This window comes from Trachypithecus francoisi, unplaced genomic scaffold, assembly GCF_009764315.1.
Source record: "Trachypithecus francoisi isolate TF-2019V2 unplaced genomic scaffold, Tfra_2.0 Lachesis_group11, whole genome shotgun sequence".
Classification (NCBI taxonomy): domain Eukaryota; kingdom Metazoa; phylum Chordata; class Mammalia; order Primates; family Cercopithecidae; genus Trachypithecus; species Trachypithecus francoisi.
The window spans coordinates 78,339,146-78,355,055 of NW_022681456.1; the positions used below are offsets into that span (position 1 = coordinate 78,339,146).

The 15,910-nt window shown below is 48.3% G+C and overlaps 2 protein-coding genes across 9 annotated transcripts in view; both read right to left on the minus strand.

The window, feature by feature from the left end:
• Positions 1-212: 212 nt before the first annotated feature.
• RPS26 (ribosomal protein S26) lies at positions 213-3,140 on the minus strand. Its single transcript, XM_033221728.1, has 4 exons — positions 2,830-3,140; positions 2,404-2,581; positions 905-1,035; positions 213-316 (listed from the first exon to the last, which is right to left on the minus strand). Exons 1-4 carry the CDS (start codon positions 2,830-2,832, stop codon positions 281-283), a joined length of 348 nt encoding a protein of 115 aa, XP_033077619.1. The 5' UTR covers positions 2,833-3,140; the 3' UTR covers positions 213-280.
• Positions 3,141-6,825: 3,685 nt separating this feature from the next.
• Positions 6,826-15,910, minus strand: part of IKZF4 (IKAROS family zinc finger 4) — a 33,030-nt gene continuing 23,945 nt past the window's right edge. For all 8 annotated transcript variants that reach the window (XM_033221731.1, XM_033221730.1, XM_033221729.1 and 5 more), the window contains 3 exons: positions 12,499-12,648; positions 11,891-12,022; positions 6,826-10,675 (listed from right to left, as the gene is read on the minus strand). In XM_033221731.1, the coding sequence (XP_033077622.1) occupies positions 9,915-10,675; positions 11,891-12,022; positions 12,499-12,648 (1,043 nt within the window). In that variant the 3' untranslated portion in view covers positions 6,826-9,914. The remainder of the gene's footprint in view (positions 10,676-11,890; positions 12,023-12,498; positions 12,649-15,910) is intronic.

The window sequence follows — 15,910 nt, forward strand, 5'->3', positions numbered from 1 at the left end:
CACTTGAACCCGGGAGGCGGAGGTTGCAGTGAGCTGAGATCGCGCCACTGCACTTCAGCTGGGCAACAGACTCCGTCTCAAAAAAAAAAAAAAAAAAAAAGAGACTCGAATAAACTTTCTTTCCCATCAAAGTGGTACGTGTCATATCACACCTGGTCTGACACACACAAAACCCCCACCCTATCTGGCACAGATACACTTAACATGCAATGTTAAGTACAATTTCCATTTTATTTTTCTCCAGAGAATAGTCTGTCTCAGTCTTTAAGGACTCAGCTCCTTACATGGGCTTTGGTGGGGGACGTGGGGCAGCACCCTGAAAGACAAAGAAACAAAAGAGTAAATTAAAACCCATGGATTCAAGATTCCCTTCCCCGAAAGAACTCGATCACCATCCTCTCACTAACAATGTATTCAGGCTACAAATGCATGGGAAGCTGGTAGAGGTGGAGGGAGAACACTACTCTGCCCTGTCTCTAAACATGTTCAGGTGTGGGTCTCACCTGCCTTACAGCTTAACCTGAGGCAGAGACCTTAATCTGATATCCCCTGCACCACAGGAGGATGCAACTTTTTTTTATTTAAGAGATAAGGTCTCACTTTTGCCCTGGCTGGAGTGCAAGTGGTATAATCGTAGCTCACTGCAACCTCAAACTCCTGGGCTCAAGTAACCCTCCTGCCTCAGCCTCCTCTCGAGCAGCCAGGACTATAGGTTCACACTATCATGCTTGGCTTCCTTCTAAATATTTTTTGAAAAGTTGGGGTCTTGAACTGTTGGTTTCTAGCAATCCTCTTGCCCTGGCCTCCCAAAGTGTGAGGTTACAAGCATAGGACACCGTGACCCGCCAGAATGAATTTTTTTAAACCAACACTCCCCTGGCTTCCATTATTTTAAAATACTCACCGCAGGTCTAAATCGGGGAGGGGGTGTTCGGTCCTTGCGGGCTTCACGAGATCGATTCCTGACTACTTTGCTGTGAATTGCACAACTCACACAGTAATGTAGCTTCACATACAGCTTGGGAAGCACATAGGCTAAGGAATAGAAAACAGAGTTATGCTGGTATTATATACCTACCTTGCTTTTTTGTTACATGATCTTACATGTTTACGTCAATTAAAACTAAACCTATTTAAATGCCTGTCCCGCACATAAAAGCACCCCCAAAGCACCTGTTCAGCCCAATACCTGAGCACATGTGTTCATCTTGACACTACAAAGACCAGACTGACACTCTAGATGCAATAAACCAATAATCCAGTTCCTTCTACAGCTACACCCGCCCTAATGCCTACCGTGAACCTTGCTCTTTCTATAAAAATAACTTAAGGAAAAGAAACAAAGCGACGTTCTTATTGCTCCAAACATCATCCCTTCTTTTTTATTTATTTATTTTTTTTGAGACGGAGTCTCGCTCTGTCGCCTGGGCTGGAGTGCAGTGGCTGGATTTCAGCTCACTGCAAGCTCCGCCTCCCGGGTTTACGCCATTCTCCTGCCTCAGCCTCCCGAGTAGCTGGGACTACAGGCACCCACCACCTCGCCCGGCTAGTTTTTTGTATTTTTTAGTAGAGACGGGGTTTCACCATGTTAGCCAGGATGGTCTCGATCTCCTGACCTCGTGATCCGGCCGTCTTGGCCTCCCAAAGTGCTGGGATTACAGGCTTGAGCCACCGCGCCCGGCCCAAACATCATCCTTTCACACCAAACTAGACTGCCTCCATTCTAGAAACGTTAAGGACATTCTTCCTCACCTGTACATTTTCACAAGTACTCAAATAATCATAGTATAAAAATTGTCAAATTTACCAAGTTTCTAGTTTTTGGAATCTCATAACCGAAACAGACAAACGTTTACCTCAGAGTAAAGGCTGTGCACTCAGGCCGGGCGCGGTGGCTCAAGCCTGTAATCCCAGCACTTTGGGAGGCCGAGACGGGCGGATCACGAAGTCAGGAGATCGAGACCATCCTGGCTAACACAGTGAAACCCCGTCTCTACTAAAAAATACAAAAAACTAGCCGGGCGAGGTGGTGGGTGCCTGTAGTCCCAGCTACTCGGGAGGCTGAGGCAGGAGAATGGCGTAAACCCGGGAGGCGGAGCTTGCAGTGAGCTGAGATCAGGCCACTGCACTCCAGCCTGGGTGACACAGCGAGACACTCTCTCAAAAAAAAAAAAAAAAAAAAAAAAAAGGCTGTGCACTCTATCACAAAAACTAACCTTCTGCCCAGAAAAGAATCAAAACGACAAACATGAGCACATATATTCTTTTCTACCAGCAACAACCTTACATACGTGGAAAGTGCCTGAGAGGCTCCAACGAACAGAGCCTGCAGAAGGGCGAGGTTGGGTGAAGGCTTTTAAGGTACTGGGATCCTCAAGCAGTTCTAGCCGGTGATCCACTCACCATCAAAGACGCTCGCTTCAGAAATGTCCCTAACCGCTGCGGCCTCCACTATGTTTCGAATGACGAATTTCTTAATGGCCTTGTCCTTGGGCACGCATCGGGCACAGTTAGTGCAGCGAATAGGCTGCACATGGCCGCGGCCCTTTTTGGCACGACCGTTGTTCCTTCTTTTCTTTGTCTGCATTAGGACGGAAAACCTGTTAGGGAGGCGGTGCAACTTACCCAGCCTCAGCCCCTTTCCGGCCACAGGCCGCATCGGGAGCCTCCAGGAAGGCGCCCCTCGGATCTCCTGTTTCTCCGCAAATCCCGCCAAGCCCCAGCGCAAATGTACTCTGTCCACCCCTCAGCTGTGCTCCAGGTTCTCAAATCCCCACAATCCCAGAGTCTGAACCCGAACCCCCACCCTCACCACGCCACACAACTCACCATTTTGGACGTACGGACCAAAGAGAGGAGGCGGTCCCTGGCAGGGCCCTCTTATATAGCATGAGATCCCTACGCGCACACCGGGAGAATCCTTAGGAGACGGGCGTCAAGAACAGCAACTCACTTTACTCAAATATTCCCTTATATTCAGCATTTCTGCTGAAATCTAGGGTGGAAATTGCGTTCCTAGTGTTTATTTGTCTGCGGAACAAGGTGCACGTGGGACTATTTATCCGGCTGGCGGAAGAAAATCGAGGTTATGTGTCTCCCAGCAAGCCTTGCGCCGCGCCGCACCGGAGGCAATGCTGGACGACGCAGTTTTCCGGTTTACGCGACGGTAGGCGTGGAAGTTGCCCGACGCTGGACCACAAGGCGCACTCCTTATTAGAGGCCAGAGAGGGAGAGATGCTTGGTGGGAATTGTAGTGCGAAGCTAAGAGGCGCCCCTGGCCCCAAGTCCTTAGACCGTAGGCGGCACTGCGCCGCCGGGGGACGCCCTGGGCTCATTTCTCTGACAGTCCTGCTACTAGGTAGGTGTAGGATTACGAAGAGGAAGGCCTGAGAGGAAACAAGCATTTTGTGAATCCTTCCGGAATTCCAATATGGAGAAAACCCCACAATGAAGTGCATTAAGGCCTGGGCTATTTCTCATTCATTTTTTTATCTCTGGACCCTGTTGGCACAGTGCCTGGCACTGTGGTAAGCGCCTTTATAAATATTAACTTATTTAACTTTGAGCAAGCCTGTAGGCAGGTACTATTATTATCCTCACTTTAAAAATTGAAGAATTTAGCCGGGCGTGGTGCTGGGCACCTGTAATCCCAGGTACTCAGGAGGCTGAGACAGGAGAATTGAATCTGGGGCGGAGGTTCCAGTGAGCCGAGCGCGCCACTGCACTCCAGCCTGTGTAATAAGATCGAAACTCTGTCTCAAAAATAAATAAATCAATTAAAAAAAAAAGATTGAAGACCTGAGGTGCAGTAGGTATTCTGGCTCCGCTGTGCTATGCTGTATGTCACCTAACAAGTGGATGGAGGAAATAGCCTGGACTAATGACTTAAACGTTTTTCAACCAGATCCATAGCACGAATACATTTTACACTGGTACCCAGTACACACACAAACACGATTACATGCACATGCAGAACTGAAACACAAGCTTCGTGAAACGATACTTACCCTTATATGTTCTATTCTCTATTTTATATTTTTCTGTTCTCTGTTTTATTTTAATAAATGCTGATCAAAAACCATGAAAGTTATTTCACCACTGATTAGTGAGTCTGACCCCTAAGTGAAAGATTCTTTTTTTTTTTTTTTTTTTTTGAGACAGAGTTTTGCTCTGTTGCCCGGGCTAGAGTGCAGTGGCCGGATCTCAGCTCACTGCAAGCTCCGCCTCCCGGGTTTACGCCATTCTCCTGCCTCAGCCTCCGGAGTAGCTGGGACTACAGGCGCCCGCCACCTCGCCCGGCTAGTTTTTTTGTATTTTTAGTAGAGACGGGGTTTCACCGTGTTAGCCAGGATGGTCCCGATCTCCGGACCTCGTGATCCGTCCGTCTCGGCCTCCCAAAGTGCTGGGATTACAGGCTTGAGCCACCGCGCCCGGCGGTGAAAGATTCTTATGTATAAACTCCATTTACCTCTGGAGAGCCATCAGAAAGACTTAAGCCTTAGGCTGGGTGCAGTGGCTTACGCCTGTAATCCCAACACTTTGGGAGGCCAAGGCGGGCAGATCACCTGAGGTCAGGAGTTGGAGACCAGCCTGGCCAATATGGTGAAACCCCATCTCCACTAAAAATACAAAAATTAGGTCTGGTGGCACACACCTGTAATCCCAGCTACTTGGGAGACTGAGACAAGAGAATTGCTTGCACCTGGGAGGCAGAAGTTGCAGCGAGCCGAGACTGGGCTGCTTTGCTACAGCCTGGGCAACAGAGCAGAACTCTGTCTCAGAAAAAAGAAAAAAAGAAAGCTTCAGCCTTGAGCAGGAATGGCTGTCCACAGACAGCCAACCACCCAGTTGTCTCCAAAGCTGAAGACACTAGGGTGGCAAGGGGGCCTCCTAGCATTCAGACCCAAGATGGTACAGATGTTTCATTGTTCATTCATGAGTCACTCTAGAGTCTGAACACACCAGATTCACCTTCCCTCCAGCAACACATCATGCATCATGGTTTCTTTTAACCTTTAACCCACTTTTTGGGGCTAAAATCTGTTTTCTCACTTTCTTTTTCCTTTTTTTTTTTTTTTTTTTTTGAGACAGACTCTTGCTCTGTTACCCAGGCTAGAGTGCACTGGCGCCATCTCAGCTCAGAGCAACCTCTGCCTCCCAGGTTCAAGCGATTCTCCTGCCTCAGCCTCCCAAGTAGGTGGGACTACAGGTGTGCCCAGCTAATTTTTATATTTTTAGTAGAGACAGGGTTTCACCATGTTGGCCAGGATGGTCTCGATCTCTTGACCTCATGATCCATCTGCCTCGACCTCCCAAAGTGCTGGGATTATAGGTGTGAGCCACTGCACCCGGCCCCAGCTAATTTTTGTATTTTTAGTAGAAATAGGGTTTTGCCATGTTGCCCAGGCTGGTCTGCAACGCCTGAGCTCAGGATATCCACCTGATTCGGCCTCCCAAAGTGCCAGGATTACAGGCGTGAGCCATTGTGCCCAGCCTTTTTTTTTTTTTTTTTTTTTTTTTTTGAGATGGAGTCTTGATCTCGGCTCACTGCAAGCTCCGCCTCCCGGGTTCAAGCCATTCTCCTGCCTCAGCCTCCCAAGTAGCTGGCACTACAGGCGTGCGGCACCATGCCTGGCTAATGTTTGTATTTTAGTAGAGATGGGGTTTCACCGTGTTGGCCAGATGGTCTTGATCTCCTGACCTCGTGATCTGCCTGCCTTGGCCTCACAGAGTGCTAGGATTACAGGCGTGAGCCACCGTGCCCAGCCCTTTTTTTCCTTTTTTAAGATGGGTCTGGAGGCTGCAGTGGCGTGATCACACTTCAGTGCAGGCTCGACCTCCTGGGCTGAAGTGATCCTGCCGTCTCAGCCTTCCGAGTAGCTGGGACTACAGGCATGTACCACCATGCCTACCTAATTTTAAAATTTCTTGTAGAGATGGTGTTGCCCAGTGTTGCTGAGGCTGTTCTCAAACTCCTAGGCTCAAGTGATCCTCCCAAGTAGCTGGGATGACAGGTGTGCTCCACCACTCCTAGCTTTCCTGTCTGTTTTGACTTTGAATTTGCCAGTTTCAATGGGACATGGAAAATAATAGACTCTAGATAGGAGTGTCTCTAATTTTCACTTCACTGTAATCTCGTGGAAAACAGAAGGCAGACATTACTATATGGAATAGCAATGAGGTAGATGGAAGAGAACAGAAAAAAGTTCAGAGTGAAGGGAACAGAAAATAGTTACTATTTAAGACAGAAACAAATTGATGTTCCTACTTTGGATTTTTCTAGCTTAGGGGTTTCACTGGCTGCATTCCCTGGCGTAAAGGGATGAGCACATGCTTTGGAGTCACACACCCCTGGGTTCAAATTCTGGTTCTGTCACTTACTGGCTGATGAGCCTTGGACAAGGTATTTATTCTCTCTTGGGCTTTTATTTTTTCACCAATAATTGTGATCATCCTTTTGTAGGTGTTTCTACAATTCAATGAGTACTTAGCATTTATGAGATGCTCAAGCAGTGGTAGACCCTATGATTATCATCATTCACATTATTTTACCCTCGGCATAGAATGTGTTTTGTGCACAGTAGGTACTCAACAAATGTTTGATTAATTTCTACTTTGGGTAGACAGGCAAGTCAGACTTTCTCTCCTATCCTGAAAGCACTCTTTCCTGGTAGGAAAATCTCCTCCATTTCCCAGTCTAGGCTGAAAATTCTTTGTTTTTGTTCACCTCCTAAACTGTTCAGTAGTTGGTATAACATACTGGAAGGAGGACCCCTCCCTCTTAGTAGAAAATCAAGGCAAAGGAAGTCTGCAAAAACAACCAGAGGTGTTAAATTACTCATGTTTATTTATAACAGACTTTCAGCCAGTACAGTACAAAACTTACAGTAGTATATCTCCATTACACAAATATTTACTTACAATATATTACATATACAAAATGCTTTGCAATAAGTCTCAAAAGCTAGTTTAACTCCCCTTGAGAAAGGAGAAAAACTCCTTAAAAAAGTGGGGGAGGGGAAATGAGAAGAAGAGAGGAGGAGGTGAAGGGGCAAAGGTCAAAAGAGACACCAAACATAGGCTACAAAGGAAACCCTAAGAGGAAGGGAGAAGAGAGGTGGTATTGCACTTGCTTCTGTGTTTATTTTTTTTTTGTTCTTCATAACTTCTGATTAAAAATATATATATTTATATATATATATATATTATGTACACAAGGAAAGAAGCTGCCAGAAGTATTACAAAATCCTATCTGCAGCTTGGACACTGACACAAAAAAACAAAGGTCTGGAAAAGTGTCTACTTAGAAATTTTTTTGTTTGTGGTATTGATTTTGAATAGCAATATAAAAGGAAACACCTCTTTTCTCCATGTGGGTTTCAGTGTGTATGTTTTTTTTTTCTTTTTCTTTACTTTTTTTTTTATGCAAAAGGAGCTGGGAGAGAGCATGAGGATGTTTGAGGTTCCAGAGCTGGAAGGCTCTGAAAAGTAGGATTTTGTACCTAAGACCCTGGTTAAAGTGCAGTGATGGTCTGGAGAGAGACAGGATGCCCCCTCTCCCCTCCTTAGCACCTGGTCTTGCCCTTCCAGTCTCTGCTCTCATGGGCACAGAGTATAGCCTCAGAGCATAGTCCTTCATGTTCCGGGAGGTTACAGGTGCCACAGTTGACTGGGGAAGGGGATGGGGGCACCCTAAGGCTCTGATACCCCAGAAGGGACTAGTCCTTATGCAGTGTCACCAAATACACAGCAGACACAGAAGAGGTGGGAGGGGGTAGGTCTAACAGGAAAGGCTCAATAACCAGACTAGTTCAGGAAAAGCCCAGATATTAATCTCAGCTCTGCTGACATTCTAAAATGGAGCTAGCACCCCAGGGTGCCGTTGAGGATTCTTCCTTTCTCTAGAGACCACTCTGCTCTGAGCTAACCTCCCCATTCTCTGCCCTTGGCAGCATCTATTTATTGCTACATTGTCAAGGAGGAACAATCACCCCACAATGCTTCTCCCTGCCAATCTGGTTCTCTTGGGGAAACCTCAGATGGGGGAGAAAAAGGAGGACAAAGAGGAGAAAGATTTTTAGGGTCTCCCTTCCCATATGAAGGTAAGGTAGACTCCTCTCAGAGCCCTTAAGGCCCTAATCCCAGGATCTGTTCCTTAGCCCACCCTTTACCATCCCCCCAAAAATATCCCTGATAGGGAGTGAGAAAAATAGGAGGTAAAAGAGCCAATAAGGAAAGGACATGTGGAAAGAAAGATGGAAGGGGAAGGAAGGGAAGAGAAAAGGAGAGAGAGAAGGACCAAGAGTTACAACTTGTGAGGTGTTGTGTTTGGTTTTTCCTTTTTTTTTTTTCTTTAAACATAGAAAAACAGCCTTTGGTTTGAATCTCAAGGAAGCAGAGAGTGGGATGGCTGTGGCCTCGGGCAGAAAACTCTTATAAAAAGAGACCTCCACTTGCAGTGGAGTTGTATCTCCTTCTGCCCCTTCTCACTAATCCTTGGTTACTCAAATAGCCAGGGGTCTCTGCAGTAGCCAGGAGTACCCTCTCCTACCCTGTGTCTGGGAGCTGAGTGTAGAAGGGGGTAGTAAAGATGACCCCATTTCGGTTGTACCCATCCCAGTCTTGCTGGAACAAGGGTGGAATGGGGTGAAGGGCACATGCCCATGCTCATGCTGGGATAATTTTTGGTTATACTGAAAATTAGAAGAGAGAAAAGAGATACCCGTTTCTCCCTGCCACTGATCCTAAGAACAGGGCCCAGGAGCCCGGGAATGAGAGGGTGAACCCTGCTGGGAGGGAGCAGCAGAAGGCAGCATGACTGAGGGGCTGAGATAACCCCTTGTCATCAGGCAGCAACCCACTAGTTTCTCATAGGATGGGGACTGAAGGAGCCCCTGAGAGCCTAGGAAGGTCACTATAGTGAAGAAGTTTGAGAGGTGGAGGAGAAAGAGAAGAATTTTGACCCACCCCTTTCCCATGCCCTGGTTCCCAATTAGGCACCTGAGGCTCCCAATGTGTCAGAGACAGAGGGTTACAGACCTAGCCTTGGCCCCTGAGAATATAAAATTGGGGCACTCCAAGGAGAGAAAAGCCACCACTGAATAGACCGGTAGGTTGAAGGGACTAGAGCGTGTGGAGGGGTAGTTCAAGGAGAGGGACCAGATCTGTCACATCCTAGAGGGGGATCCTGAATGTAGGCTTTGAGAACTCATGTTACTAGGGGAACATCAAGAGGACCCTCAGTCCCACAGTGCCTGGGGAGAATTTCTTCAGCCCCTCCTACTTCCAAATGAGGAAATAATTCTTCATTCATTCAAGAATAGTGCAAGCTGCCTAAAGTGAGAGGGCACAAGAGGTATGGAGTACCAGGTTGAAGAGTCCCAGAGAGGAGATATAATGCCACAGAGCTAAGGTAGGGCTGGGGGGAGGTAAATCAGCATCAAAACTGAAGAATTAGGTAATGTAAAGGGTGAGGACTTAAAGCAAGAAGCTTGAAGTCTCTTAGTACTAAGAGGAGCTTCCTACCCCTGGGGCTGCTGGAAGATCTAAGAGAGAAAAATTGACCTAAAGTGGAAAGGAGCTGTGGACAGGAGGGTGGGGGAGTGGCAAGTGACTGATGTAAGTTAAAAAAAAAAAAGGCAAAAATAAATCAACGAATTAATAAATAACTCAGTATGCTGGGATGAGAGAAGAGAAAAAGGAAAAACATAAGCAAAAGACCTGTTTCATCACAATGCTTAAATCGGTCAGGATAGAGGAGGAGAATAGATGAGGAGGGGTCAGGGTCAGGTGTGAGGTCAGGTAGCCAGTAGTGAGGGCTACAAAGCAAAACTCCTTGGGAAATGGTGGGGACAGGGATCGATGCCTGTAGGCAGAGCAGTGGAGTGGTGGACTGAGGGGAGAGGGAGAGGTTGCTAGCCCACCTTATGCTCCCCCCGGACAATGTGGGAAGAGAACTCGTACCGGTCCTGGCTGTGATAACCACAGATGTTGCACTCAAAAGGGTCTCTGAAGCCATGGCAGCCCATGTGGATAGTGAACATGACGTGGTCCAGGAAGAGGATACGGCAGTGCTCACACTTGAAGGCCTTCACAGGCTCACCACTCTCGCCCACCACCCGAAGCACTTCCTTGGAGGGGCCTGGGGTGCCCCGCAATAACCCCTCCTGTGGCTTGGGGTCCTCTTTGGCGTAGGCAGGACTGTGCCGGCCCACCACAATGGTGGGAGGTGGCTGGGGTGGGGGACCCTGAGGGAGGGATACCACCCCTGCAACCCGATCTTCGTGGTTGCTTTCTGTGTCTGTGGAGTCCTGGCAGCCATTGCTGGGGGATGCCCCAGGGTCAGTCAGGGGGCCTCGGGCCCGGTAGAGGAGGGGACCTCCATCAGCCAGGTCCTCAGGTCCCTCACCTGCTTCTCGGGATCCTGGAAGCTCCAGTCGACCAGGGAGGGGCTGCATCTGGGTGTAGACAGAGCTGATGACAGGCGTGAGTTCTGAGATGCAATTGGTGGGTGGAAGGCGGAGGGGACGCAGATGCTCTGCACCCACAAAGGCCAGGGAACTTCCAAAGCCAGGTTCCAGGCTGTGGTGTGCCACCAACTCCACATCCTTTTCATAGCCACCCGAGTTCATGTCATAGGGGAGGTCTGAGAGGCTGAAGCGCATCTGCTTTTCGCCTGTGGAGAAGAGGAACTCAGCAGGACTGGGTTTGGAGAATTCTTACACTCTCCTCAGGATTCTTTGTTTTCTTACCTGCGGGGCTGGGTGTAACATTAGTTACTATGCCGCATTTACTTTCCCAGGGTCAGGTCTTTTGTGGGACTGCTCTCTGACTCTAGGCTGTAATCTTAGAGAAAGACTCAGTCCCAGGCCACTGTTTTAATACTTCATTTTCTTACTCTCCATAAAGTTGCAGGTCCTTAGAGAGCTAATGACCATTGCTGGGGATAGGGAGAACCACATACTTAATTTCCTCTCTCTGACTCTCTAAGGGCCCACACAGACTGAAGTTCTTATTCTTAAAAACTGAGACAGCCTGGGCTGGGTGCCAGTGGCTCACGCCTGTAATCCCAGCACTTTGGGAGGCTGAGGTGGGTGGATCACAAGGTCAGGAGATCGAGACCCTCCTGGCTAACACGGTGAAACCCCGTCTCTACTAAAAATGCAAAAAAAAATTTGCTGGGCATGGTGGCAGGCGCCTGTAGTCCCAGCTACTCGGGAGGCTGAGGCAGGAGAATGGCATGAACCCAGGAGACGGAGGTTGCAGTGAGCTGAGATCGTGCCACTGCACTCTAGCTTGGGCGACAGAGCGAGACTCCGTCTCAAAAAAAAACTGAGACAGCCCGATCCCTCAACCCTGTGCCTTACAACCACCACAAGTCTTCAGTGCCAACCCTTCTCCACTCTCTTTGAGTACATCCTCCCTCTTTACTTTCCTCCTGTCCTGAGGATAGATTTTGAGTAACAGAGGCCACCAGACTGCTTTCTTTCCTTTTTTTTTTTTTTGAGACGGAGTCTCGCTCTGCCGCCCAGGCTGGAGTGCAGTGGCGCGATCTTGGCTCACTGCAAGCTCCACCTCTCGGGTTCACACCATTCTCCTGCCTCAGCCTCCTGAGTAGCTGGGACTACAGGCGCCTGCCACCACGCCCGGCTAATTTTTTGTATTTTTAGTAGAGACAGGGTTTCACCGTGTTAACCAGGATGGTCTTAATCTCCTGATCTTGTGATTTGCCAGCCTCGGCCTCCCAGAATGCTGAGATTACAGGAGTGAGCCACCGCGCCCGGCCCACCAGGCTGCTTTTCTTTCCCTAAACCAAATCTCCAGACCACACAGCTCAGATTTATTTGAGCTGTGGCTTAAAGCTGATACCTCTTTCCAACTGGACTCTTACCTACAAACTTCTGGGGTGTGGAACGCTTGCGTTTGGTGAGGCTGTTGGCCAGACGATCGATGAAAGTTGGCCGCTCAGAGGATGAGTGCAGCATGGAGTCTGGCACCATCTCCAGGTCACGTATTTCATCACCTAGTGGGAAGGAGGTGAGGACAAGTAGTAGCAGTTGAGTAGGGGTGGCACTGGCCCCACAGCCTTTTCCTGGAGAAAACCAGCAGGTCAGTAACCAAGGAAGGTCATACCAGATGCCTGGGAAACTGGGCTCTGTTTACCCTACCTAAAGCTCATTCCAAAAACATTTCAGATCATTTGGGGACAATCATACATATCTGGCCCTTGGTTACTTCTTGTGTTCTCTCTCTGCCATTAGGCCAAGGATATAGACCCAAACTTCCCCTACCTCTTGATCTCCCTAAAGCACCCACCACAGACAAGGCTCTGCACCAACTGGGGTACCTAGAATGGGGTGTTTGGCAGATTTACTGGGATAACCATCCCCTGTCCCACAGACTTCATCCCTCAGTGCGGGAGATACTGGAGTCACCCTTGTGCAGCACTCCCTCTCACCATCCCCTTTTAACTCCCCAGTAGTACATCAACAGCCCTACCTGGTTGGCCAGCCAAAGCTTGGGCTTCAGTGCTGAGACTCTGTAGGTAGTTATGGCACCGCTCCTTGTGCTCCTCCAGGGTACTCTGCTGTTTGTAGCTCCGGCCACAGTAGTTACACTTGTAGGGCTTACCCACTGTGGGAGAAGAGACTGGAGGAGAGCGGAAAGATGGCATCAGAGCTACTTCTCGCTGTGCCCTGGCTCTGCAGATTCAGCCAAGAGCAAGTATACACTGGCATGGGGAGGAAAGGATGTTGCTAAATTGAGTTCTTCTGCTTGTCTTTCATTCCCCAACTTCAGCTGCAACCATGGACAGATGAACCATATTTGATGATGAGGGATAATGTGCAGTTATGGGAGCAAGGGAATCCTAGGGCATGTGGCTTCAGACTGGTGGTGGGCTTGTTCAACATGGTCAAATTGCTGCTCAAAAGAAGTGAGGACCCAGGGACTTTGTAGGGGATCATCCCTAGCAGGCAGGCAGGCCCCACTGCAGGATCTCAGAGACTGGGGCCCAGACTGTGGTTTAACCTTTCCATTTGGCAGGCGGATGTAAGTGCTGTTTACCAGACAAGGGGATTTTTTGCTTTTTATGAACTATCTGCTTTGGTTTGGGGGAAACTGGTGGGCTGGCATGACAGAAATGAGAGTCCTTAGATCTGCCAATGTGGGGAGGGGGCAGTTTTCATTGACCTTTACTTGTATTTTGACCTCCAGCCCTAGCCTGGTTTACTGATTATTTTGTCTTTCTGTCTCTCTACACTGAGATACCAAGAGAGCTCTAGAAAGCCCATCACTGATGGAGTAATTCTGAAAAGAGAAAAGGAATAAAAGAACAGAGAATAAAATAAACAAGAGTAAAAAAAAGAGAACAACAAATTTGGGTTGGTTTGTTTATGTGCTTGTAATAAAAGAACAGGTTATAAAGATCTTGTTTCTACTGAAGAAAAAAAAATTAGAAAACAGAGTGGTACTTTATTTAAAGATAACTCTTTTTTGTTTTTTTTTTTGAGACGGAGTCTCGCTGTGTCGCCCAGGCTGGAGGGCAGTGGCGCCATCTCGGCTCACTGCAAGCTCCGCCTCCCGGGTTCACGCCATTCTCCCGCCTCAGCCTCCGAGTAGCTGGGACTACAGGCGCCCGCCACCATGCCCGGCTAATTTTTTTTTGTATTTTTAGTAGAGACGGGGTTTCACCATGTTAGCCAGGATGGTCTCGATCTCCTGACCTCGTGATCTGCCCGCCTCGGCCGCCCAAAGTGCTGGGATTACAGGCTTGAGTCACCGCGCCCGGCCTAAAGATAACTCTTAAGACATATTTGTGAGAGGAGAGAAACAAGGTATTGTGTATATATATATATATATATTTTTTTTTGAGACGGAGTCTCACTCTGTCGCCCAGGCTGGAGTGCAGTGGCCGGATCTTGGCTCACTGCAAGCTCCGTCTCCCGGGTTAACGCCATTCTCCTGCCTCAGCCTCTCCAGTAGCTGGGACTACAGGCGCCCGCCACCTCGCCTGGCTAGTTTTTTTTTTTGTATTTTTTAGTAGAGACGGGGTTTCACCGGGTTAGCCAGGATGGTCTCGATCTCCTGACCTCGTGATCCGCCCGTCTCGGCCTCCCAAAGTGCTGGGATTACAGGCTTGAGCCACCGCACCTGGCTTGTATTGTATATTTGATGTATCTTGCTGCTATTGAGCAGGGAGACAGGAGAAGGTATCTCTAGGAAGTTGGTAATTACTGTTCACCCCTAACCCTGCCATGCCAAAACTGGGCTTTGACTAAATCAACCTACTTCATTTTACTCAGGCTCTGTAAACCCTTGTATTTTAGGGATGAAATGAACACCATGAATCCCAGCACTTTGGGAGGCCAAGGCGGGCGGATCACGAGGTCAGGAGATTGAGACCATCCTGGCTAACATGGTGAAACCCTATCTCTACCAAAAACACAGAAAATTAAGCCGGGCATTATGGCAGGCACCTGTAGTCCCAGCTACTCGGCAGGAGAATGGAGTGAACCCGGGAGGCGGAGGTTGCAGTGAGTCGAGATCACACCACTGCACTCCAGCCTGGGCGACAGATAGAGACTCCGTCTCAAAAAAAAAAAAAAAAAAAGAAATGAACACCATGGTCCCTATCCACCCAAAGACCCTTGGGGAAACGGTTTAACATCTGGGAGAGGAATGATCCTCCAACTGCTTTCTTTTTTTTCAAATTTTAATTGATAATTGATACATAATAATTATACATGCTTATGAGATACATATGATATTTTCATACATGTACACGATGTGTAATGATCAAATTGGGGTAACTGGCATATCTGTCACCTCAAACATTTATCTTTTTTTCCTCTTTTTCTTGGAGACAGAGTCTCACTCTGTCGCCGAGGCTGGAGTACAGTGGCACAATCTCGGTTCACTGCAACCTCCACCTCCTGGGTTCGCACCATTCTCCTGCCTCAGCCTCCCGAGTAGCTGGGACTACAGGCGCCTGACACCATGCCCAGCTAATTTTTTACATTTTTAGTAGAGACGGGGTTTCACCATGTTAGCCAGGATGGTCTCGATCTCCTGACCTCATGATCCATCTGCCTTGGCCTCCCAAAGTGCTGGGATTACAGGTGTGAGCCACCGTGCCCGGCAAACATTTATCATTTCTTTGTGTTGGGAACATTCAAAATCATCTCTTCTAGCTATTTTGAAATATACAATAAATTATTGTTAACTACAGTCATTCTACTATGCTGTAGAACACTACAACTTATTCCTCCTATTTAACTGTAATCTTCTACCCATTAACCAGCCTCTTCCTGTCCACCCACTCCCAACCCTTCTCAGTCAGCCTCTGGTAACCACTGTTCTACTCTCTACCTTTTTTTTTTTTTTTTTGAGACGGAGTCTCACTCTGTCACCCAGGCTGGAGTGCAGTGGCCGGATCTCAGCTCACTGCAAGCTCCGCCTCCCGGGTTCACGCCATTCTCCTGCCTCAGCCTCCCAAGTAGCTGGGACTACAGGCGCCCGCCACCTTGCCCGGTTAGTTTTTTTGTATTTTTTTAGTAGAGACGGGGTTTCACCATGTTAGCCAGGATGGTCTTGATCTCCTGACCTCGTGATCCGCCCATCTTGGCCTCCCAAAGTGCTGGGATTACAGGCTTGAGCCACCGTGCCCGGCCTTTTTTGTTTTTTTTTGAGATGGAGTTTTGCCCTTGTTGCCCAGGCTGGAGTGCAATGGCACAATCTTGGCTCACTACAATCTCTGCTTCCCGGGCTGAAGTGATTTTCCTGTCTCAGCCTCCCAAGTAGCGATGATTATAGGCATGCACCACCACGCCTGGCTAATTTTGTATTTTTAGTAGAAACGGGGTTTCTCCATGTTGGTCAGGCTGGTCTCGAACTCCTGACCTCAGGTGAT

Bases quoted from the DNA above. Each gene is read 5' to 3' on its own strand.
- RPS26 (XM_033221728.1), bottom strand. The intron at 1,036-2,403 runs GTGAGTGGATCA...TCTATTCCTTAG, and splicing joins TGAAGCGAGCGTCTTTGATG to CCTATGTGCTTCCCAAGCTG. The intron at 317-904 runs GTGAGTATTTTA...TTTGTCTTTCAG, and splicing joins CTCCCCGATTTAGACCTGCG to GGTGCTGCCCCACGTCCCCC.